General features: G+C 40.9%; 1 protein-coding gene across 2 annotated transcripts in view; it reads left to right on the forward strand.

Annotated features, from left to right (window-relative positions):
- Nucleotides 1-26,989, forward strand: part of dlc1 (DLC1 Rho GTPase activating protein) — a 338,881-nt gene that overhangs the window by 248,998 nt on the left and 62,894 nt on the right. For both annotated transcript variants that reach the window (XM_034187341.1, XM_034187342.1), the window contains 3 exons: nt 15,090-15,161; nt 23,746-23,827; nt 26,909-26,972. In XM_034187341.1, coding sequence (XP_034043232.1) covers nt 15,090-15,161; nt 23,746-23,827; nt 26,909-26,972 — 218 coding nt within the window. The remainder of the gene's footprint in view (nt 1-15,089; nt 15,162-23,745; nt 23,828-26,908; nt 26,973-26,989) is intronic.

Raw genomic sequence — 26,989 nt, forward strand, 5'->3', positions numbered from 1 at the left:
CCATGAGCAACAAAAGCCGCGGTCCCACCGAATAACGAAGGATGAAGAAGGAGCCACGCATCCTTTTTTTTTTTGTTTTGTGAGCTATCGTGGCATTATAGTGGCTCAGAGTGGCTCTTAGAGGCATTATCTTCAGTTAACGAGGCTCCTCTCTGAGCGTGGCACTAATTTCAAGATGTTCAAAATTTAGCAACAACAGTTTGTGTTCGAGTTGCTGCGACGGCTTAGAGGCATTTGCGTGGTGCTTATGAGTCTGCAAAAAGTCCATTATCTGTGCGCCTGGCACCTTCGCAGGACCTGAGAGGCTATTTTTGGAACAGCTCTCCTCTTGCGCACACAATTCCACCTGCTCTGTGCGCTGGACTCTATATAAAATAATTATTTTGTAGCGGATTAATCATTTTCTGCCAAACCTTGGATGCTGAAAACACCTCTTCTAGAATCAGCGGACTGTTTCATCTGGACGCTTTTTTTTTTCCTCTCTTTCCTGCTTCATGTGGAATGTATTTTGAACAGCTTAAGGTAATTATTTTTAATGTTTTTTTTATAGCTTGATAAAACAGTTCCTTGCTGTAAAAAGTATGTTGATGTCTGTTGTATGTAAAAGTGTTGATTTAATATCTTGTTAATAGATCACATGAGCTCCGCTATGTGTGCGCACTGATGCAGTGACTCATCATCACGCTTCAAACGAGCATTTAGGCAGAATGCCAGCTCACAAAAGAGTGATATTTCAGTCAAAATTGGACGAACACAAAGTTAAAATTTGGGTGACTGCGTGAAAGTGGATGTGTGTTTAAAGCCATGGAAGATAATAACTCCAGTGGAGCAGCTAAGAGCAGGAGCTGTGCGGCAACACAGGTGGAGAGTGCGCAAAAGACCGATTTTGAAGACATAACACAAAGTTAAAAGTTGTATCGTGATAACTTGTAAGCTGCGGAAGAAATAAGAAATATATATATATTATATATATATATATATATATAATACATACATACGAGGTCTGTCCAAAAAGTATCGGACCTTTTTATTTTTTGCAAAAACCATATGGATTTGAACCACGTGTGATTGCATCAGCCAAGCTTGAACCTTCGTGCGCATGCGTGAGTTTTTTCACGCCTGTCAGTTGCGTCATTCACCTGTGAGCAGGCTTTGTGTGAGCAGTGGTCCACCCCTCTCATCTGATTTTTATTGCGAATAAATGTCTGAATGATTTCGAGTTTTGCTGCATCAAGTTTTTCCAGAAACTGTGAGAGACCTCCAGCTGGACACCATTCGGAAAATTTAGATGGCTTTCAGTGACAATTTTATGGGGATTACACAGATTAAGGAGTGCTCCAGCCGGTTTAAAGACCGCCCACAGTGGCTGAGAGCACGGCGCGCTCCAAGCGCCGATCGACAGGCTCAAACCCCGCTGAAACAACCAGATCATTTCCAACGTGAAGGCTTTGTTGATCCGGGACATCGTCTGACTTTCACAAAAAAGGCAGAAGGCATGGACATCAGCACTTTTTCGGCACATTCTACTGTTAAAGGAGTTTTTTTTTCATGGAAAGAGAAGCGGAGGATTGCGCCACCGTGCCGCTCATGGCGCGGGACAAAACCACCTCCGTGTTGGTCTCACAGGACCGCTTTCAGGTGGCTTTCAGACAGCTTCTGGTTGCTTTTCAGTCGTGTGAGTATCCGAGAAATTGTGCATGAGCTGGACATGCCCCAACATGTCCTGTGAGGCTTCATCACGGCGTTGCTTTGCGCCATGCAGCTCCGCCGGGACGCGCGGAATTCCTCTGTACGTCTGTCTCAATGTGCCGAAAAAGTGCTGATGTCCACGTCTTCCGCAATTTCTGTGCTAGTCAGATGACATACCGGATCAAGACAGCATCCAGTTTAGAAATGAACGGCACATTCCACTGTTACAGGCGTTTTTGTCATGGAAAGAGGACATCTTTAAATGCTGCTGTGAATCTGTGAATTGAAAACCCACACTCTGAAGGGACCAGGTGTGGGAGGGCTGGAGGTTTTGACCAAACTCATGACTAACATGGCGTTATCATGGCGCTACGTGGATTAGTGTGGCTGATGCGAGCCATTCGAGGCTGTAATGAGAGGTTGGTCATGGCTCACTCGAGGCTGCTATGCGGCACATGCGGGGTACAGAGAGGCACATAGTGGCACCTTCATAGTGGATATGTGATAGATGAAAACTTGGGTCATTCTTCAAATAATCACCCCACACCCATGCGTGGCTCCTTCAGCCTTCATTATTCGGTGGGACCGAGGCTTTACACATCTGTGATGGTATGGGGTTGTGTTAGTGCCCATGAGCACTAACACAACCCCATACCATCACAGATGCTGGCTTTTGAACTTTGCGCTGCTAACAATCTAGATAGTCTTTTTCCTCTTTTGTTCAGAGAACACAACATTTATGATTTGCAAAAACAATTTGAAATGTGGACTCACTAGACCACAGCACACTTTTCCACTTTGTGCCTGTCCATTTCAAATGAGCTCGGGCCCAGAGAAGGTGGCGGCGTTTCTGGATGTTGTTGATGTAATGGCTTTTGCTTTGCATGGTAACTGACAGTGGTTTTCTGAAGTGTTCCTGAGCCCACGCAGTAAGATCCTTTACACAATGATGTCAGTTTTTAATGCAGTGGCACCTGAGGGATCAAAGGTCACGGGCATTCAATGTTGGTTTTTGGCCTTGTCGCTTACGTATAGAAAGTTCTTCTCTATCTTCTTCTCTGTCTCTATCTTCTGATTATATTATGGACTGTAGATGATGGAATCCCTAAATTCCTTGCAATTGAACACTGAGAAACATTGTTCTGAAACTGTTGGACAATTTTTTCATGCAGTTGTTCACAAAGTGGTCATCCTCACCCCATCTTTGCTTGTGAACGGCTGAGCCTTTTGAGGATGCTCCTTTTATCATGACACTCACCTGATTCCAAACAGGTGTTCTTTGAGCATTCATCAACTTTCCCCGTCTTTTGTTGCCTCGTCCCAACGTTTTTGAAATGTGTTGTCGGCATTCATTTCAAAATGAGCAAATATTTGCACAAAAACAATAAAGGTTATCAGTTTGAACATTAAATATCTTCTCTTTGTGGTGTATTCAACTGAATATAGGTTGAAGAGGATTTTCAAATCATTGTTTTCTGTTTTTATTTACATTTAACACAACGTCCCAACTTCATTGGAAATTGGGGTTGTAAAATACTTTGAGGTCAAATTAAACCACTGTGCTAAATACTGTACAGGTATACTCACTGGTTATGAATTCTGTTGTTTGTATTACAACTAGTGGCTTTTGAAAGTGCTGCTTTCTGGTGATGGCATTTCACACTTTATTTAGAATTCAATTGGTCTGGTGGTAGTCAGTTAATTGTTATTGTGTAAAGCAGCTTGACTCTATTTTGATTTGATGTGACAAAGTTTTTGTAGGGACTGTGTGTAGCACAGGCTTTGAGGCGTGGTGCAGTGTCCTTTATCTGGCCTCTGACAAACTCTCACTGGAGGTGAACATTCAGACTCAGTCATCTCAGACCTCCGTTGCCTCCTGCGATAGAGCGAAACCTTGGTCTGCAATTGTGAGAATTTCCTGTCACAGGAAAGGAGAGAAGGAGCAAACAAAGAGCTGAAATAAGAATAGGGAGCAAAAGGAGTGGAAGGTGAGAGCAGGGGAAATGAAAGCAGAGGAAAGAGGCTGTTGCACAATTTTAGAAGTTGATAATGCTGCGAAGTAGGTGATGATTAAGATTAAATGGAACCTCAGCAGTTCAACTTTGGCTAATTTCCAAAAGAAATCCCACTCGTGATCCACAAGAAGTGAGTGTTCATCTTGAGGTGGCTGTTGTTGCCTGTGAAGTTCCATCCATACAGTCAAATGTTTTTCACGTTTCCAATTGAAAAGTACATGTATGATTTTTGTTGGTTTGATTTAAAGCCAGCTTGGCAGCCTGAAGTCACTGGGATTGACTTGGCACAATGCTGATAAAGTGGTGTTGGAATGGTGTGTAATGTTTAAATAACTGCTCATATGCTACATGAGGATAATTCTATGTCTGTTGCTACAAGATCTTGTTGGTAGACTTTTGTTCAGTGTAGCATTGTGTTTGTGTTTAGCAACAGAGCATTTTGTAAGTTCCTACAATCACTGGAGCAATTGTTTATCTTGGCTGCCTCCCTGCCTATTATCTGCCAAACAACAAAGGAACTTGTGGTCTTACAGCTGGGTGGTCAGCGTCCACTGCGGGGCCACTCAGCTCCTTTCCTGTGAGGGAAGCAGGAAGAGGAAGTGAGGTCGCAACCCTCGGCAAGGGTTAAAGAATTGGAGTGGGCATGGCAAAAAATGAAATAAAATGCTGTGAGTGCTACCACAGACATACGCTAGTTGTATAAGCTAGCTGATAGACCGGTGCATGTCTCGCAGGTCTGACCCTGATTATATAAGAATTTTCTTGGCTTAGGGCCCCTTCAGACATAGTACGAATGTGGTCAAATTGTGCATGAAGCAGGAATCTACAACTATTTGCGCACAACAGAGGCTGAAACTGTGTTTGGATGGACATGAACTAACAACTGGCCACTGTGACGCGTGTGTGTCTGCTTGCTGTTCTGACATGGACATACGTAAAAACATATATCACTGTTGCAATGGTTTGCAACGAGCGCTCACACGGCGCGCACATTGACAAGCTACCCCAGGTGAAACAGATCATCAGATCATAACACACAGCGGTTAATCTGAATATCACGTCACTCACATGAGCTCTGTTCCACATGACGCGGTGTCTGTTCCGCAGAGCGCCATCACAAGACACACGTGTCGGCCAGGACACACTCGCAGGGCCGGCTGGATACACCAGCAGTAGATGTGGACATGATAAGAGCACACTGCTTCATCATTCATGTCATTTCATGACTTTACATCTGTGACCATGGGTCATCTACAGAGGACCAGATGGGTCATACTTGTATTGACCGCTTGATAAGAGGGATTCAATAAAATGCTGTGTTTTTATTTGGTTTGTGGTTTTATTTTTTCTTAAATACATCCATGTCCTTCTTGATATCAGGCGTTTTCCTGCACCTTTTCGCCCTTAGTTGTATTGTGTGAAGGGGCCCTTAGGTATGGATATTGATGGATTTTGAGCTCAAGCTCTAACTGTAGGAGTGCAAATCTTGCTGATGTCTATACATTGATCTCTGGATGGACTTATTTTGGCAAGGTATCTTAAGAATGACTCATCCATTTTTGATCTTTAGTGGGAGATACATTACACCTATGCATGTGAAGCAGTGTTTTGTTTGTGCTCAGTCAATGAACAAGGTCAAGTGTCATGGTCAGGTTTTTGGCCAAATGCTAATATATAGGAAAATGTTCATTTTATGGAAATGTGTTCAGATAATTCATTTTTGGTGAACTTCACAGTTTAAATGTGGGTGTGAGTCTGCATATTGCTGTCACAATGTAGAAGTCATGTTCTTGGGAATTGAACAGGTGCCAACATCTTTGGCAGCGCTGGGATAGTGTGTCAGGGTTCGTGACGTGGCACAAACAGTAGGCGGACACAAATGCAGACTCACGGGCTAAGGAATAGAAGTAATCAAAAAAAGGCTTTATCTTGAGTTCAGGCAGTGGCACAGAGGCGTAGTCTAAAAAACAAGCATAGTTCAGAATCACAGTGAAACAGAGTTCAAAGGTATAGGCTAGGCAAGGTCAAAATGGCAAAACAGGGTCATACGTGGGTCGGCACAATAACAAAGACTAAATAAGGGCCATAAAACAGGCTGGAACGAGGACACAAGTTACAGTGAACTGGCAGTGACAAACATGACAGACAAGGCTAAAATATCCAGTGATTAATCAGGGTGTGATGTGACACAGGTGTGGAAAACATTCAGGAAAAGGGCATGGTCGGATGAGACAAAGAGGAGGGAAGACAGGAGACAAAGTTCAGTGGCAGATGGGAGTGACAAACAGGAGCAGAGTCAACAATGATATGTGATAGTAACCCTATCCAAAACCAACAGTGATCAAAGTTAAATACCTAAAACAAAGATGAACAAAAACCAAAGGCCAAATAAAATACCAGCATAAAAAGAACAAAGAATCAAACTAGGAAACAAATGTAGGAACTAAAAGAGATCAAAAAGAAAACAAATGCTGGGATTAATTGAGAACGGAACTTACCATGGGCTAAGGTAACACACAGAAAAGCAAAGACCGGGGCCATACAGAAGAACCATGAGAGCGGACATGGATCAACGGGGGGACAAACCTTGGCACATGCCCAGACCAGGGCAGAACCTGAAGGTTGTGAGCTTTATCTTCCTGCAATCTTACTGTTGTTTGTGACACGTGGGTGGTAACCAGTGAACAATGATGATATCTTTGGTAGCTAGAGCTGTAACAATAAATCACTTATTCATTGGCTATTAAATGAATCAACAAACAACTATTTTGGAAATCAATTAATTGTTTTGAGTAATTTAAAAAAGGAATATGATCAATTCCTAGTTTATTTGACTAGTTTCTTTGCTCCTATCTTGCAGTAAACTGACTCTCTGGATTGTGTACAAGAGAAGACATCATCTTGCCCTCTGGAAAACGTATATTGAAAATTTTCACAAATTTCTGACATTTTATGGCCTAAACAACAAATTGGCAGGTTATTTTCTTGATTAATCAGTTATGAAAATATTTGTTTTTTTTTGCTTTCCTATTGGTAGCAGAGCTCTGTGTAGGATCCTTGGGTACTACTGGAATGACTTTGATAATGTAGATAAAATCTGTTGCTCAGTTTGAACAAAACAGGAGCCCTATATGTGTCAGTTTATGGTCTGAAATTGTGTGTATTATGTCATGTCAGCACTACTCCTTTGTTCTTTGCATACACAAGCAGCATGGTATTTATTTATAATTGTTTTTGTTGAACATACATAGGAAGTGCAGTTCTTTATCTGCTTTGCGGCCGGACCATTCCTCGGGGATAAAAAGACATCTGCAGTTCCATCTGACAAGTGGGTGACAGTTGGGCTTCTGTGCAACAACGTGACAACTGCACCATCTGTTAATTTACATGGAGATAGGTGCCTCAAAACACTGGGAGTGGGTGTTTTGAAACAGCAAATGACTCAGTAAGACTTGATCAGAGACAATGCAGATCATAGCATTTAAGTATTCATTTAAATGCAGTTATTTTGTGTTCTCATTTGTTATCCTTATTACCTGATATCACATGTCAGAAAAATAATAACAAATAAACTATCAATAATATGTATATGTCGCAGACATAAATGGTAAATGGACTGCATTTATATAGCGCTTTTCCATCTGCATCAGACGCTCAAAGCGCTTTACAATTATGCCTCACATTCACCCCGATGTCAGGGTGCTGTCATACAAGGCGCTCACTACACACCGGGAGAAACAGGGGATTAAAGGCCTTGCCCAAGGGCCCTTAGTGATTTTCCAGTCAGTCGGGGATTTGAACCCATGATCTTCTGGACTCAAGCCCAACACCTAAACCACTAGACCATCACCAATGCAGGAAGACATGACATGAACGAGCGAAGCTCTTCAGGATCTCACCATGTCATTTAGGTCCTTCAGACTTTTTTTAGTACATGCTTCAGGGGAGCATTGGCATGTCTAAAACCTTTCACCCCCTGGCTTTTTAAGCATTTTTTTTTTTTGCCTTTCAGCTTCTGGGGGGCTCCACCCCCCAGACCCCACTAATGACAGCCCTTTTAACCCCCTGCCACTTTAAGCATTTTTTTTTATGTCGATGAAAATTAATATTCAAAGTTTTCAGCTAGGTGACGGTAGGGCTGCACAATATGGCCAAATTATCACATTGCAGTATTGTTGTATCAGTATGATATACAATATGGCTATGATTTCACACAAAGTGCAGCAACAGTGAAAAGTAAACATTCTTAAACAAAACTAATAATACCACATTTTGTACTCATCATAAAGTTAGGATACAGTGCCCTCCAAAGGTATTGGAACACTTGGTATTTCACACATTTTAATTTGTTTATGCCATTTCAAATACAAGAAATACAAAAATATAAAGAATAAAAATTTCTAAAATTATCTTCCTCAAACTCAAACTGAAAGCAAATCTCTAAAACTTGACAATACCTGTAAATAATAATCAGTTTTCTTACCAGTTTTCTTCAGACAAGTCAGGGGATGGAAATATGAACATTTCCAAGTCCTATGTCTTGGGCTTTATTTACATCAATTATGAAGAAATACAAAAGCTTCTTTCACCAAAACTTTAAATCTTGGCTTGCATCTCAGATGTACTTTCTCGCAAATTGTTGTGTTCTTTTTAAGAAAATCCTCCTCTTCGTACTTCATAAGAAAGCTGGGTTTTAGATTTTTAATTAATTTATATCAAGTTATAGAGATTTGCTTTCAGTTTGAGTTTAAGGAAGATAACTTTAGATTTATTTATCTAAAGTTGTGTCACTGAAACAGCAAAATTAAGAGGTTATTTAAAATAAGTCCTTCAGAGAGCAAAATTAAGAGGTTACACTGGTTTTATACAGAACAGAGGAGGAGTAAATTACCTGTACTTCTTTAAGCATCTTCACATTATATCTCATGAATCAACAGCTGTCTACTCATTTAAAAATCACTGGAGAAACACGTATATATAAGGCTACCCGCATTAAAGGAGAAATGCTGCTTTTAACAACCTGGACCTCATTTTTGGCATTTCCTCACCAATATAACTTTGGTATCATTTGGAGTCTGTGAGTCAAACATCTTTCTTCTTCTACTAAGGCAGATTAGAATTTTTTGTGGTACATAGCACCAGCTAATATCCTGGAGGAGCCTAGCAGTCAGTATGTGTCACTGATTTAAAAATGCACCTCTTTTCAACTAGACATGCGGTGCCATGACATGTCAATCATCTGTGTCCAATCAGATTTCAGCGGAGTCCATTGCAACCCTGGCCTCCACTCTAGCTCCACCCATGCCAGTAATTCTTCAACATTTGACATTTCCTGTTTCACTGTGGACTCAAAATTTGCCACCTCCTCTTTCAGTGTGAACTTGCCATTGTATTCCTGCAAGATTCCATGAGATCTCGTCTGTCAATCCAGGAAGTGTTGATCCAGGAAGTGTTTGACATTTTACATTTACTGTTTCACTGTGGACTCAAAATTGGCACTTCCTGTTTGGGACCCCCTGTACCATTAGTGAGCTTCGCACCGCTGCATGCAGCTTCGCTCGTATTATATACTCAACAAAAATATAAACGCAACACTTTTTGTGGACAGTCTAAGGCACACCTGTGCACTAATCATGGTGTCTAATCAGCATCTTGATATGGCACACCTGTGAGGTGGGATGGATTATCTCAGCAAAGGAGAAGTGCTCACTATCACAGATTTAGACTGGTTTGTGAACAATATTTGAGGGAAATGGTGATATTGTGTATGTGGAAAAAGTTTTAGATCTTTGAGTTCATCTCATACAAAATGAGAGCAAAACCAAAAGTGTTGCGTTTATATTTTTGTTGAGTGTATATTGGCCACCCTGTTCTCAAAAAAAAAAAAAAAAATGGCATCAGTCATTTAAATACCTATGTTGGTCAAGGATGACTTTCAAAGATACAAAAAATGGAATCTTGGGGTTTGCTACAAAACTGCACTTAAACAAAAAGGCTTTAAATAAAATTGATATAACATTTTGTTCATTTTACAGCTCCACAACAGTTGGACTGTGGCTTTGAAACAACTCTGAGCTCATTCTTGGAAACGTTTTGGCTGGAATGATGCATAATCTGATGCATAGAAATTATCTTCAGTTTACCTGGTTCATCCTCAGTGTGTGTGCTCTGCCTGTAGTGAATCTCCAACTCGGAGCCAACTCTGAGCCTTCGGTGTGATAATTTCCCATCTAGTGCACATAATGATTGCTGCCACAAACTTTGCACATTACAATTTCCTTTGTGCACTCTGAAGTGGATGCAGGGGGTTGGGGGAAGTGCTCATTGGGGGCACAATCAGGACATGCCGACGTGATCAGACTGCTCCAAATGCTGGTGGGTTGCCATTTTGGATGCCATTCGTGGAAGCAGTCACACAGCAGTACAACCGCTGCATGAATATTCCCCCCTTCAAATGCACCATGACAGTAGTGTGCCTGTTCTCTACATTTGTGTTGGCTATGTCAATTTGGTTTATTTTCCAAAGTGCCACATGATTGCTGTCCGAGGAATTTTAATGCAGCTCAAATGCAATTTGACTACAACTCGACCGCCGTTCGTATGTTTTCTAGCACGAGGGACACACAAATTTGCCGACTGCTGTAGGAATGCTGTACGAGTGTAGTTTGAATGCAGCACAAATTGCACAAATGTCATTGAATGTCCATTTTTATGGCAGTAAGAATGCAGAATGACTGCAACTCGACTGCTGTTCGTATGTTTTCCATTATGAGGGACACACGAATGTGCCACCTGCTGTAGGAATGCTATAAGACGAGCTTGAGTGCAGTTTGAATGCAGCACGAATGTCATTTCGAAAGTCCATTTGTACGGCATTTGTGCAATTAGTGCTCTAGTGTGATGGGGTATAATGAACGTAATTGTACAGATACATTATCTAGCTCATAAGAAGGAATGAAAATGCAGCTCTATTTCCAATCCATTACAATATACATATTATAAATAACTGCCTTTCAGACGATTCCAAATGCATTCTCTACCACATGACGTGCGCGAGAGAAGCTGCAACTGCAGATAATTTCCTGTGATTCTGGAAGTGATGACAGATGGTTTCATCAGCCATGTTCTGAGAGTAAATGCATCATTGGCTACAAAATGACTATTTTTATATAGCGTGGCGTCAAACGGGACAAAGCGCGGCATCCAGCGAATAATGAGCCACGTAGCATGTTTTTTTTTTTTTTGTACGAGTTATTCAACAAACTATAAATAGTGGCTCTGAGATGCTCTTAGAGGCAGAATATTTGACTAACAAGGCTCATCTCTGAGGGTAGTGCTAATCTCAAGAAGTTCAAAATTTACCAACAACAGCATGGGGCAGTTTGTGTACGAGTTACTACGAGTACAAACGAGGATTTTAGAGGCATGTTAGTGGTGAGGACGAGGCTGTTAAAAACTCATTATCTGAGCAATTGGCAGCTATGAAGAAAGGACAGGCTATTTTGGCTCCGCCCTCTCATGCACTTCGTAGTGACAGTGGACACTGTATATAAAATAATTATTTTGTAGCAGATTAATCATTTTCTGCCACAGTTTGGCAGTTGAAAACACCTATAATCACTTCTGGAATAACAGAGGGCTGTTTCATCTGGACCCTTTTTTCCACCCTCTCTCTCTCTCTCTCTCTCTCATGCGCTGAGGTGGAGAACATATTTGGAACAGCCTAAAAGGTAATTATTTGTTATGTTTATATTGCAATGGCTTGGTAAAACAGTTGCATGTCCATTCCTTCCTCATAAGCAGCTGTAAAAGTATGTTTATGATAGATTTAACATCTTGTTATAATGGATCAGAGGAGCTTGTTGCTCCTGTGTGCACACTGACGCATTGACTCACACTCAAGATGACCGTTCACCCAGAAGGTGAGCTTGTGAGCGATTTTTCAGACATGAACACAAAGTTAAAAGTTTGATCAAACTTTGTAAAACAGTTGCATGTTCATTCCTTCTTTATAAGCAGCTGTAAAAGTACACTCTAAGAAATAAAATGTTGAATTTAATTGATATAGTTAAGGTAACTTTTTCCACATAACATCATCAATTAAGTGCAAAACAATATTGTAGTTGAAATTAATTAAATCAAATGAAACATTACTTAAATCCATAAATTAACAATTGCAAGTATATTGAAAAGAATAGTATTAATTACATTTAAAATTTCATTTCTTAGAGTGTATGTTTATGATAGATTTAACATCTTGTTATAATGGATCAGATGAGGTACAATGACTTGCACTCAAGACGAGCATTTATACAGAACGCGAATGGATGAACACAAAGTTAAAAGTTGGATCATGGTGTCAAAATGACTGTAAGCCATGGAAGAAATAAAGCCAGCGAGAACAAGTGCAGAGGTGACTGTCCAGGAACCCATGGTTCGGTTCTAGCTGATCTATGGATGTGTTTTGTGCTGTGTTTGTTGTGTGTTGGGGGGGTGTGGCTGGACATTTTGGTGTTCTTTTCTTTTCTTTGCTCTCCAGGTGGTATGCAAACTGATTTATTGTCTGTGGAGAAGGTGCTGGCAGAAGAGTCCTTCACCCTCATCAACGTGATGTGTAGCACCTGTGGATGGTGCTCACGTGCAACATTAAAGACTTTCAGCTGAAGCAGATAATGAGATGGCGTTCTGCATTTAAGCCATGTGTGATTCAAGCAGAATTGCCGGGAACTCGACCTTGTGATGTTCGTTTGTGAGACGCTGAGGACCGCGCCTGGGTTTGACACATCGTGCCTGTGAAGGAGGACGGGTGAGGGACACATGCTGTCAGCACACATCAGAGGTGATTTGATTGTCTGAATAATTAACAGTAATTTGGTATTTTGTTACGCAGTATATGTGAATATTGATGAGAATTGTGCAGCTCACTTCTCACTGCCGTGGCGTGCGGACTGATGATCCTCCACCTGTTGTGAGAAGCTGCTCATTTCCATAAAGCTTAAATTCAGACCTGAATGTGTTGCTGATAGTGTGTGCCTTTGAAGGATATTAGTTGTAGCTGCTGACTTACCTCACCTTTTCTATCCTTCGCAGAGTCGGTTTGTCGTGTCCACCTGGGGGGTGTTTGGCGGTGAACGTGGGTCCAGAAACGCCGGGCTTCGATCCTTTTGGGCGCTGGAGAGCGCGCCGTCCTTCACTCCGCCAGACAGACGCATTTTACGTTTGTACACTTTGTATTGCACAGAAGGGGGGAAATAAATTGTTTTGTTATTGGAACCGCTTTCTGGTTGTTTTGGCGCTGGGTTCAGTCAGACGCAGGTCCGCTCCTCAACCCGCGTCGACACATAACAGTGTTTTTTTTTTTGGGTGGGGGGGCGATCCACAGTGGCCACCTCATTGTGGTGTCTTTTTTTTTTTTTTTTTTTTGGTCATAGAGAGCTGGGTGACATGCTGCATTTAAAGGCTCTGGAACACACGTGAACAGCAGCCTGGCGCACGGATGCGCAATCGGCCGGACTGTACTGGAGTGTCTTTTTTTGGACTGCATTTAAAAAATGTGACAACATCTTGAATGGTTGCTGTGAATTGAAAACCCACACTTTAAAGTGACCAAGTGTGGGAGGGCTGGAGGGTTGAACCAAATCCATGCCTAAACGTGCAACAACATTGTGTTACATGGCGCTACATGGATCATATGTGGCTTGACATGGATCATATGTGGCAACACGAGCCATTTGGGGGCTCAAATGACAGGTCGGTTGTGGCTCACTCGAGGCTGAGACCTGGCACATGTGAGGTACAGAGAGGCACATAGAGGTGCTTTAGTAGCGGATATGTGATAGCTTAAAATGTGGATCATTCTTCAAATAATCACTGACACACCCATGTGTGGCTCATTATTCGGTGGGGCCAAGGCTTTACAGTCTTTAGAGTCGTTTGTCTTTTTAAACACAAGATTTGGGTTTGTGTTGTGGGTTTGTCTGCCATCTTGTCTGATGTGTTTTGCTATATTTGGTTTGGAACCTGTTCAGCAGTGGTCTTTGAACCTCTTCCAGTTCATTTGTGTCTTGTCAATGTCTTGTAAAATCTCAGTTGGCGTAGAAAAAGCTTGAATCTTCGACTGGACTGGGTTGTACTGATGTGCACGGCGTCAGTGCACAATAAACCTGGACTGGACTGGACCCAGTCCAGTCGAAGATTCAAGCTTTTTCTACTATGGAAACCACCTGGACAACTGAGAGCCTACACAGAAACATCTCAGTTGGAGATTTCTTGTTTGTAATATGAGTTTGGAGTTGGAGTTGCGGTTGGAGATGTCTTGTTTGTAATATGAGTTTACATTTGCAGATCTACTGTTGAAGTTGAAAATAATTCCATCTCAGACAAATTGTGGTCTTATTTGATCTAAAGTGTACCTGGCAGCATGGTGCTGTAAATGACCATACTGAGTCAAGTAGTCGAGTGCTACAAAAAATATTACGTCCACCAAAGAGACCTTATTGCTGCATTTACACAGATCGATGACAAGTCACAAATGCCACGAATGGCACATCCTTGGCCGTTGATCACGAATGTGATGATTTGGGGCAGAGGCATCAGGTGTCCTCGGTAACTGTTGCAACCTACCACACATTACGATTAATGGCACGTATCGCTCGCAAATTATCGGGAATCATTGCGCACGGTGAACAATAATGTCCCAATGTTTTATATATATATATATATATATATATATAGACATTGTTTACTGTTTCTGCACTCTGGCAAATAAGTTCCTTTGGGATAAATAAAGTTGATCTTAACTTGTCAAGCTCAAATGTCCCACTCTGTGGTTATATGGTGCTGGGTTCTGTTGAACATGCAGGATCTGAATTGTTGGTAAATCCATTCCTTTTTGCAACTGTGTGGGAACAGAAGCTTGAGTTCATCTTTGGCGAAAGCCATTTCCGTTACTGGTATTCTCCGTATGCTGGCTCCATTTGAAAGAAAAACAGCAAAAACATCCAAAGTTTCTTTTTATACAGTATGTTACCAAACAAAATGACAAACAGCCAGCAAATATACTTATTATGAACATGATGTAACTTTACAGTGAGTTGCATAATAATGGTTTTGTAATCACTTAAGCAATTCATTGACTTTATCTTGAGGAATGCACACCAACACACATCTGAAAATTGACTAAACTTGACAACTTTTTTTTCTGAATGACAAAAACCTGCTTTGGATTATTATCTTGATGTATGAAGGGGTTAACACAAAGGACACTTTGAGCTCTCTGTTTAGAAGCACGTGAAAGTACAGTGATTGACCAAGATAGACAAGGTCAGAGGATTCACATTTGATCTGTTGTTCTTCTGTTGTTCTTTCTCTCTCTCTCTCCTACAGAGATTGAAGCCAAAGAGGCCTGCACATGGCTCCGGGCAGCAGGATTCCCTCAGTATGCCCAGCTTTATGAAGGTAATGGTGGCCACATTACACACCAACCTTCTCTCCCACCCAGAGCAAAGAATTTCCCTGTCACAGGTGTTATTATGAAAAGGCAATATTTGGTAAGGATAGACCCTAATGTTTTTAACTACTGGCCCCATGGGCCGCTAAAACACTAAAGGTCGCAGCCAGAGTACATTTTTGGTGATCCAAATGTGAATCTTTGTAAAATCTTTTCAGAAAAGGTAATTTTATGAAAGTTCTTTCTTTTATTAGCTGTGATTCTTCACTGAATGAAAAGTCATTAAAAGAATGAAAATACATTGTCAAGTATTTAAATAGAAATTAAGTTATTTATATTTTGGGTAATGTAAAAGGAAGATGTGCAACCATGCACTGCAACGTTTCCAGTGAACAGAGATGTGGGATTTCCTAAAGCCATTGTTTCTGAAGTAAAATGAGTTACTTTTCTCAGCTAGTAGAGATGTTCGGCGGTGAGCACCAGCCATTTCCCAATCCTTCAATTTGTCATATGACAAATCAAATGCCACATATGCCAAATATGACAAATTACTGCTGCTGTTTATTCCCACATTTTATATTTGTTTATCATTGTCTACTTTTTTGTGACTGGTTCAAGTTGTGTAATCACAATACCACTTTCCCTAGACTTGGTTAACCCTTATTGCACTTTGACACAAATTTGATCCCCGCACTGCCTGACAATTCATCGTGCCAATGTGAAAATAATAATTTCATAGCCGATGATGCATTTGCGCTCAGAACTTGGCTGATGAAACCATCTCTCATCGGTACCAAAATCACAGAGAAATGATCTATAGCTACAGGTTGTCTCATGCACATCGTGGGTTGATGAATGCATTTGGAATCTTGTCTCAAAGGTAATTTTATTTATATATATATATATATATATATATATATATATATATGTATATATGTATATGTATATATGTATATGTGTGTGTGTGTGGTCTAGTGGTTAACCCTCTGGGGCCGTCGTCGTCGTATACAATGGCTAAGACCAAGCATTACTAAATTCTAAATAACTTTTTTAATGATATGAGATAGAAACTTACTTTTCATATATATATATATATATACGAGGTCTGTCCATAAAGTATCGTACCTTTTTATTTTTTTCAAAAACTATATGGATTTCATTCATATGTTTTTACGTCAGACATGCTTGAACCCTCGTGCGCATGCGTGAGTTTTTCCACGCCTGTCGGTGACGTCATTCGCCTGTGAGCACGCCTTGTGGAAGGAGTGGTCCCGCCCCCTCGTCGGATTTTCATTGTCTGGAAATGGCGGAATGAAAAGGACTTTTTTTCCATCAGAATTTTTTCAGAAGCTGTTAGAGACTGGCACCTGGAAACCATTCGAAAAATTTATCTGGCTTTCAGTGAAAATTTTACGGGCTTCACAGAGAATAAGGACTTTAACTACAGGGTTAAGGACCCCTTTAAGGACGGTCGGTGCGCCGCGCTCCGAGCTGCGACGATGCGGCACAAACCACTGGATCATTTCTAAGCTGATGGCTCTGTGGATACGAGACCGTCGTGTGCTCTTTCTCTGGTTATCACGACGTGAGAAGCCTCCGCTCCTCTTTCCATGACAAAAACTCCTGTAACAGTGGAATGTGCCGTTCATTTCCAAATTGGACGCTGTGTTTTATCCGGGACGTCGTCTGACTAGCACAGGAATTGTGAAAAGACGTGGACATCAGCACTTTTTCGGCACATTGAAACAGACGTGTGGAGGAATTCCGCGCGTCGCGGCGGTGCCGCATGGCGCAAAGCAACGCCGTGATGAAGCCTCACGGGACATGTTCTGGCATGTCCAGGCACATCCACAATTTCTCGGATAATCACTCGATGGAAAAACCGACAGCTGTCTGAACGCCATCTCAAGCCGTCCTGTGAGACCAAAACGGAGGTGTTCCTTTGTCTCGCTCCATCAGCAAATCGGTCATGACGCGCAAAGCCTCTGCTTGGCTTTCCATGACAAAATCTCTTGTTAAAAGTGAAATCTGCCGGAAAATGGTTGATGTCCAGCTCTTGTGATAACCAGAGAAAGTGCACACGACGGTCCGGCTCCACAGAGCCATCCGTTTAGAAATGATCCAGTGGTTTGTGGCTCTCGATGGCGGCACGGAGCGCGGCACGCCGACTGTCCTTAAAGCCGTCCTTAAAGCTGTAGTAACAGTCCTTATTCTTTGTGAAGCCCGTAAAATTTTCACCGAAAGCCAGAAAAATTTTTCGAATGGTTTCCAGCTGCCAGTCTAACAGTTTCTGAAAAAATTCTGATGGAAAAAAAGCCCAAATCATTCCGCCATTTCCTGACAATGAAAATCCGCCGAGGGGGCTGGACCACTCCTCATTCAAAGCCTGCTCACATGCGAATGACGCAACCGACAGGCGTGGAAAAACTCATGCATGCGCACGAGGGTTCAAGCTTGTCTGACGCAATCACATGTGATTCAAATTCATATGGTTTTTGAAAAAAATAATGTTGGATACTTTTCTAATAGACCTCGTGTATGTATGTATGTATATATATATATATATATATGTGTATATATATATATATATATATATATATATATATATACACACACACACACACAGTGGGGCAAATAAGTATTTAGTCAGTCCCTGATTGTGCAAGTTCTCCTACTTAGAAAGATGAGAGAAGTCTGTAATTTTCATCATAGATAAACTTCAACTGTGAGAGACAAAATTAGAAAAAAAAATCCAGGAAATCACATTGTAGGATTTTTAAAGAATTTATTTGTAAATTATGGTGGAAAATAAGTATTTGGTCAATAATAAAAGTTCAAATTGATACTTTGTAACATAATCTTTGTTGGCTATGACAGAGGTCAAATGTTTCCTGTAAGTCTTAACGAGGTTTGCACACACTGTAGCTGGTATTTTGGTCCATTCCTCCATGCAGATCTCCATGCAGTGATGTTTTGGGGCTGTCGCTGGGCGACACGGACTTTCAACTCCCTCCACAAATTTTCTATGGGGTTGAGGTCTGGAGACTGGCTTGGCCACTCCAGGACCTTGAAATGCTTTTTAAGAAGCCACTCCTTTGTTGCCCGAGTGGTGTTTTTGGGATCATTGTCATCCTGGAATACCCAGCCACGTTGCATCTTTAGTGCTCTCACTGATGGAAGGAGGTTTTGGCTTAAAATCTCATGATACATGGCCACATTCATTCTTCCCTTAACACAGATCAGTCATCCTGTCCCCTTTGCAGAAAAACAGCCCCAAAGCATAATGGTTCCACCCCCATGCTTCACAGGAGATATGGTGTTCTTGGAATGCAACTCAGCATTCTTCTTCCTCCAAACACAACAAGTTGAGTTTTTATCAAAATATTCTATTTTGGTTTCATCTGACCACATGATATTCTTCCAGTCCTCTTCTGGATCATCCATATGCTCTATGGCAAACTTCAGATAGGCCTGGACATGTACTGGCTTAAGCTTGGGACACGCCTGGCACTGCAGGATTTGAGTCCCTCTCTGTGTAGCGTGTAGCCTTTGTTACTTTGGTCCCAGCTTTCTGCAGGTCATTCATCAGGTCGCTTCGTGTAGTTCTAGGATTTTTGTTCACCATTCTCATGATCATTTTGACCCCACGGGATGACATCTTGCATGGAGCCTCAGATCGAGGGAGATTATCAATGGTCTTGTATGTCTTCCATTTTCTTACAATTGCTTCCACAGCTGATTTATTCTGATTTATTTATTTATTTATCTACTTGGCCCCACAAATCTTAGAAACATGGTGTCTAACCAGATCCTTACTCTGGATGGCATTACCCTGACCTCCAGTAATACTGTGAGAAATCTTGGAGTCATTTTTGATCAGGATATGTCCTTCAATGCGCATATTAAGCAAATATGTAGGACTGCTTTTTTGCATTTGCGCAATATCTCTAAAATTAGAAAGGTCTTGTCTCAGATTGATGCTGAAAAGCTAATTCATGCATTTATTTCTTCTAGGCTGGACTATTGTAATTCATTATTATCAGGTTGTCCTAAAAGTTCCCTGAAAAGCCTTCAGTTAATTCAAAATGCTGCAGCTAGAGTACTGACAGGGACTAGAAGGAGAGAGCATATTTCACCCAATTTGGCTTCTCTTCACTGGCTCCCTGTTAATTCCAGAATAGAATTTAAAATTCTTCTTCGTACTTATAAGGTTTTGAATAATCAGGTCCCATCTTATCTTAGGGACCTCATAGTACCATATCACCCCAATAGAGTGCTTCACTCTCAGACTGCAGGCTTACTTGTAGTTCCTAGGGTTTGTAAGAGTAGAATGGGAGGCAGAGCCTTCAGCTTTCAGGCTCCTCTCCTGTGGAACCAGCTCCCAATTCAGATCAGGGAGACAGACACCCTCTCTACTTTTAAGATTAAGCTTAAAACTTTCCTTTTTGCTAAAGCTTATAGTTAGGGTTGGATCAGGTGACCCTGAACCATCCCTTAGTTATGCTGCTATAGACTTAGACTGCTGGGGGGTTCCCATGATGCACTGAGTGTTTCTTTTTATTCATCTCTTTTTGCTCTGTATGCACCACTCTGCATTTAATCATTAGTGATTGATCTCTGCTCCCCTCCACAGCATGTCTTTTTCCTGGTTCTCTCCCTCAGCCCCAACCAGTCCCAGCAGAAGACTGCCCCTCCTTGAGCCTGGTTCTGCTGGAGGTTTCTTCCTGTTAAAAGGGAGTTTTTCCTTCCCACTGTCGCCAAGTGCTTGCTCATAGGGGGTCGTTTTGACCATTGGGGTTTTTCTGTAATTATTGTATGGCTTTTGCCTTACAATATAAAGCGCATTGGGGCAACTGTTTGTTGTGACTTGGCGCTATATAAATAAAATTGATTTGATTTATTCACACCAACCTGCTTGACTATTGTAGATTCACTCTTCCCAGCCTGGTGCACAGCCATAATTTTCTTCCTGGTGTCCTTCGACAGATTTTTGGTCTTAGCCACGACTGAGTTTGGAGTCTGACTGTTTGAGGCTGTGGACAGGTGTCTTTGATACAGATAATGAGTTCCATCAGATGCCATTAATACAGGTAACAGGTGGAGAACAGAAGAGCTTCTTACAGAAGAAGTTACAGGTCTGTGAGAGCCAGAAATCTTGCTTGTTTGTGGGTGACCAAATACTTATTTTCCACCAGGGATTACAATTAAATTCTTTAAAAATCCTACAGTGTGATTTTTTTTTTCTCATTTTGTCTCTAATAGTTGAAGTGTACCTATGTTGAAAATTACAGACCTCTCTCATCTTTTTAAGTAGGAGAACTAGCACAATCAGGGACTGACTAAATACTTTTTCCCCCACTCTGTGTGTGTGTGTGTGTGTGTGTGTGTGTGTGTGTGTGTGTGTGTGTGTATATATATATATATATATATATATATATATATATATATATATATATATATATATATATATATATATATATATATATATATATATATATATATATATAATGGATTGGTAAAACAGTTGCATTTTCATTCCTTCTTATGAGATAGATAATGTATCTGTAGATCTATGTTTATTATAGCTGTAACATCATAATTTAATTTCAGGTTCAGATGCCTTGCATGCTATGACACGCAGTGACATGCAGTGTTTTGAAATAGGTTGTGCAATGTTCACGACTAGTTCACGTAAGTGGCACAAAATTCATGTGTGCCAGAAATTTTGAACACTTCAGAATTTTCTTTGCGCACTGGCATGCAGCTGCACACGTTTATGATGAGTTTACTCAGTGGAATGCGACATTGCATGGCACTGCAATCAAATTTGTGCAAGTGTCAAGGTGCCTTTACTTGAATAGCACAGACATACCAGTAATAATAATAATAATAATAATACATTTTATTTGTATAGCGCTTTTCTAGAAATTCAAAGACGCTTCACAAACACATTAATAAATAACAATATATAGGGTTAAAATGCAAAAAAAAAAAAAAACATTAAAACAGGTTAAACATTAAAAGCAGTCTTGAATAAGTGGGTCTTGAGGAGTGATTTAAAGGTGGAAAGTTCGGAGCAGTCACGGAGTTGTTGTGGGAGGGAGTTCCAGAGGGTGGGGGCGGCGATGCAGAAGGCTCTGTCACCCCAGGTTCGGAGCTTGGTCCTACAGGGGAGGGACAGGAGGTTAGCGATGGAGGAACGGAGGGATCGTGATGGAGTATGGGGCAGGAGCAGGTAGCTAGTAGCTACTAGCTAGCCAGAGTTGGGTGCAGTACTTGGACAGAACTGTTTGCTAATGGTATTTGCTAACTGTTCACATTTTTGTAGCATTTTGATCAATAACACTTTCTTTTTTATTTTTACTAATTTACTTATTTTGGGGGATCTTGACTTGCGTGTACTACCAGCTTGGTAATGGTTTGGTTTGATGGTACTTGTTCTGATTTTATTTTAGACCTGTCTGTGTGGAGCCTGCTGGTTCTGTCTGTGTATGTGTGGGTTTTCCCATGCAGTGTCTTTACTTTTACTCCCAAACTTGTAGATTAAGTTAACTTTTGATTTTAAATTGAGAGATAAAAATGAGAAAATTTTATCAAGTACAGGTTGTTGGCCTTTGTGTGATTTGCAGGATCAAACTACCATCATCAGTACTCAATTGCCTGTTGTCACTTAAGTGTTCTGTGTGGATGAAAAGCTGTGTATCTGTACTGGTGATGAGAGTTTTCATATAGACCCAGAAAGCATCAAAGAAGGATGTTGCAGCTAACATATAATCAATAACATCAATCAGTCATGTTGTCTTACTGGTCTAACTCTGAGCAATGTGTGTGTGAGCAGGAATTTTTGACAATCCATAGCACATGTTTCTTTATGTCTGTAGGACAATCTGTATTGTCTCTGTTGTCCAGACGATTGCCTCACTAAAGATGAACAGCTTGATAGGGAGTTTCAGTGTGCTGTGTTCAGTGCTTAAAATCACAGGACACAATTTTCCAGTCATCCCCTGCACTGATGGCCTAATTAAATAAAATCACATTGTCTTTGTAAGCATTAAAGTTTTCTGTCACTTTCCAAAAAAAAAAAGGTTGATTTACAGTCATCATGGTTATCAGCTCGAACACTGTTCTACAGCGCAAAAAGGTTTTAAGGTCAAACTCCTGTTAGAAGTGACTTTTCATAAGTTAAATTAGATGTGATCAAATGTAAGGAGTATGTATTGTATTTATCATGCACTTGAATCAAAGCTTTTTTGTGGTGTTATTTATTTATTTATTTTTATTTTTTTTTCGCTTTCTGAATTCTTTTTCTGATAATGTGTCATTGCTTTTTGGCACTTGGTTTCTGACTGATAACTGGAAGATAGAGAAAACAGGCATAAAATTCAAACCTTCATCCAGTGTTGGTGGTGTAGGTAAATCGATAACAGAAAAATGAGAGTGACTGAGACACTTTTGATTGAGATATAAAGCAAAATATACACGAAATGGACTTTTCAATATTAAATTCAATTGTCCACAAAATCCACAATCCAGATGAAATGTTGTCAGATGATCATGAGTGCCAGTCTATACCTCACTTTCAAATATGAGAGTGATTAAGGCACGTTTGATTAAGATATTATCTAAAATATACATTAAATGGGGTTTTCAATGTTAAATTTAAATGCATGATGGAGATGGCCCTTGTGAATTTTTGTTGCCACAAACTCAAGGAGGGGCAACATAAGATTTTTGTGGACAATTTATACTGTGTTTACACAGTAAGTTCAACATGGTTGTCCTGGCATTGTGGGTTGTGAAGTATGAGAGGAAGATGAAACTCCGGTGCTGGTGCAGTGGTGAGAAAAATGCTTGTTAACGTATGCAATATCTGGATTGTTGCTGTCCAGTGCATGACAGTATTTTGCGATACAACATGGAATGCCAGCTAGTTATGGACAAAACAATCAATGCTGGTCTGTTGTCTCTATAGGCTGAGGCAAAGTACGCATTGGATCCTATCAACACAAATGGAGCTGTGGCTGTGTTCATAAAATCTTACAGTATTCAAAGTGAAATTACAAATAAAAATGGCCAAATTCATTGGAGTGCAGTGATAATAATGTTTTGATACAAGTTACTTTTTAAATGGGTTTCATCAGTACATCAGTATTTTTTTGTCTTAAGGCACATTGCTTCATATGCACAGTTACTAATGCAGTTTCCTGATGGAAAAGTCAAATGGATAATGAGGCAACATGGAGATTAAATAATGAGAGAGAGACAGAGAGCAGCAGAAACAAGACCTCTGAGCACCTATTGTGATTCTTCAACGAGTCTCCTGTTGTCTGTGTGCTCAACATCCCCCCTGCCTGCTGCTCTGAAAGCTGCAGCTGTGTTTGTTTGGTCAGCTAAAAGACCGTGCTTCCTCTAAGCTTTTCATCAAGGTTGTTTGGGGGGGGGGGGGGGGGGGGGGGGGGGGGATTGGGAAGGTCTTGGTTAGTATTTTTTTAGTAGGTGGCTGTTTGAGATCTGGGTCAGATGGTCATTTTTATTTGAATGCATCAATTCTGTCCATGACAGGAACATGTCATCACTCACTTCTCTCTTCAGATGCCCAGTTTCCCATTGACATCTCTTCAGTCACCAGAGACCATGACTTTCTGGATCAGGACTCCATTGAGGCTTTATGCAGGTTGGAATACTATATTTATATTGTGCATAATTTTTGTTAATCATCTTATTTCCTGCTGTTTCTCTTCCGTATTATCTGACTTTCTTTTCATGGAACCATAAGGGCTTGAATTCTTAAGGGAGCCTGGATGGGAGATTTGTAGATGAGATGAAAGCTGCACCGTCTTTCTCCACGTATGGTTTTGTACATTCATGCCTTGTCTCGTTTTTCTCTGCGATGCTGATAATGCTCACATGTCAGAGTTTTGCTGTATTGTCCTGATTAGGACGTATCTCACCCTGTCTGTCATGGTTAGATGTCACAGTCACACAATGCTCTCTACATTCAGTTCTTGTTTTTGACTTGGAGGAGATGGAACATTCTGCCTCATTGCTAACTACAACTGTGAAGCAATGGATTCACAACACTGATATGATGAGTCAGAAATATTTGGAATTTCTTTTAAAAAGTGTCTTTTGAGTGTGAAATACAGATAAAGATTATTTTCACTGCACTAAGAAAGATTTAGGCTATGTCTACACATGACTGCACGTGTGTAGTACAAACACAACACATTGCCTATTGTGATATTCTCTAAAGTCCCTTTCACACGGGGCCTGCATAGACTTGCATATGCTGCGTATCTTAATATGCAGGAATGTCTGCGTCAGTTGCACGCAGCAGGGGGTAGAAGCTTGGCTCCAGACTGCCTGGACACATAGATGGAGTGATATATTCGGAAAAAAAATCAAAATACATTATTTCCAGGAGTTGATGGACTTTAGTACTGATTTCTCTGATCTGATTTCTCTTATGGTTTATCGTTTTTCCTGTGCAGCACTGCAGGTGTGCACTCTGATTTCTCTGCTAGTTTATCTTTCTTCTTGTGCAGTGCTGCAGGTGTGCACTGTGATATCTCTTCTGGTTTATCATTTTTCCTGTGACCACGGAGCTGCAGCCAGCGAGCGCGTGCATGTTATCCGTCCGTGAGTGGATGTGGAGATGTCCTCCATGAGGAGTTATACTGGATGTGAACATGTCCGCTTGCTGGCGATCAGTCTGTGAGCAGGAGTTAATGGATTTTATTTAACACAATCAACTTGAGGAGGTGAAAGGGCTGAGGAGCTGCAGCCAGGCTGTAATGAGCTTTTTTTTTCTTTTAATTGTTCACATGTGCTCTTTGAGCGGTATACTTTATGCGGTTTTACTGCATTCTGTTAAGGTATAAAAAGTTCAACAACAATCCTGTGTGAGTCATAGCTCAGCAACAATGGAGCACAGCAGGAATCATAAATTGGCATCGAGTAGTGTGGTACTGTGTGGGTGTGGCATCCAGTCATGTTAAGTACCGTAATGTTGCCTCAGCTTGTGTGACACAACTCTATGTTGGTCCGGTGTGAAAGGGGCTTATAACAGCAGATGGCAGCAGCAAAGTTCTCAGTGCAAACTATACATATGCACATGTGCGTGGCGAGTCAGAGGGGTAGGAGTAGGGTTAGTAATAGTGAGTTTAAAAAAAAACCCAGTTGACTCATTTCATGACAGGAGCAGGAAAAAAAAAACAAAAAAAAAACGTGAGACTGGGCTGGGACCAACATCAGCAGATGACATGGCACCCCAAACCATCACTGACTGTGGAAACTTTACACTGGACCTCAAGCAACATGGACTCTGTGCCTCTCCTCTCTTCCTCCAGACTCTGGGACCTTGATTTCCAAAGGAAATGCAACATTTACTTTCATCAACGAACATAACTTTGGACCACTCAGCAGCAGTCCAGTCCTTTTTGTCTTTAGCCCAGGCAAGACGTCAAGTCAGCAGTCTTCCCCATGATTGTGTAGCCTACAGAACTAGACTGAGAGACTAGTTAAAGGCCTCTGCAGGTGTTTTGAGTTAATTAGCTGGACTCTTCAATATTGAACCTTTTGACAATATTCAAATTTTCTGAGATGCTGAATTTGGGGTTTTCATTAGTTGTCAGTTATAATCATCAAATAAAAAGAAATAAACACTTGAAATATATCAATCTGTGTGGAATGAATGTATACATTATACAAGTTTCACTTTTTGAATGGAATTACTGAAATAGATCAACTTTTTCACGATATTCTAATTATATGACTAGCACCTGTAATTTTGCATTCACTGACACCTCTCCCTCTCCCTCTGCTGGTATGCAAATTAGGTTGCTGTTGTTATAGTGATCAACCCCCATCCCACCACTGGGACTACCCATTGTCAGTTTTGGTTATAGTGTCAAGTATTTGGATGGACATCTTTCTATTCTTACGGAGCTGTTGACTGTAACTCCCACAGTACTTTGTTTGGGTATGCGATTGATAATAAATCACAGCAGGTGTGTCCCACCACACATCTGGAAACTATCATTTTTGTCTCCGGTTGGCCTTACTGCCTCCTCCCAAACTAACATGCATTCTCATCCCATCATCTCTATTGTTACATGATCTGCTCTTGGGTCTCTCCAGAGAGTGGACTCCGCCACCCTCAAGCCCATGTCCAGGTGGCCAGAGGGATACACTTTCTGTACACTCAAATTTTCGTCAGCACTTCTTCCTTACCACTCTCCAATATCTTCCCCTCTCATTCCATTCCACTCCATTCTCTCTTCACTGGAGCGCATTATCTCTCAGTACCACCTTAGCTAGCCTGGGTTTTCCGAACTTACCCCTCTGACTCTTATGTTTGTTTGTTTATCTTGTCACATGCTTTCTTCCATTACCCTTCACACTGTAGATTGACTTTCAGCTTCCAATAGAATAATCCAGAAAATCAGCAGTTGGATTATTTTGAAGTCTACCATAAATATTTAGGGGAGGTGATGGCCTCGTGATTAAGCTGTTGGACTTGAGACCAGAGGATCCTTGGTTCAAATTCTAGCCTGACTGGAAAATCACTAAGGGCCCTTGGGCAAGGTCCTTAATCCCCAAGTTGCTCCTGGTGTGTAGTGAGCGCCTTGTGTGACAGGCACCCTGACATCGGGGAGAATGTGAGGCATTATTGTAAAGTGCTTTGAGCATATGATGCAGATGGAAAAGCGCTATATAAATGCAGTCCATTTAACTCATTTTTCTTTGTTTTAAGGAGACTGAACACACTTAACAAATGTGCTTTAATGAGACTGGAGATAACACCCCAAAGAAAAAGAGTAAGTATATATTGCTA

Source organism: Thalassophryne amazonica, chromosome 15 (genome assembly GCF_902500255.1).
Source record: "Thalassophryne amazonica chromosome 15, fThaAma1.1, whole genome shotgun sequence".
Classification (NCBI taxonomy): domain Eukaryota; kingdom Metazoa; phylum Chordata; class Actinopteri; order Batrachoidiformes; family Batrachoididae; genus Thalassophryne; species Thalassophryne amazonica.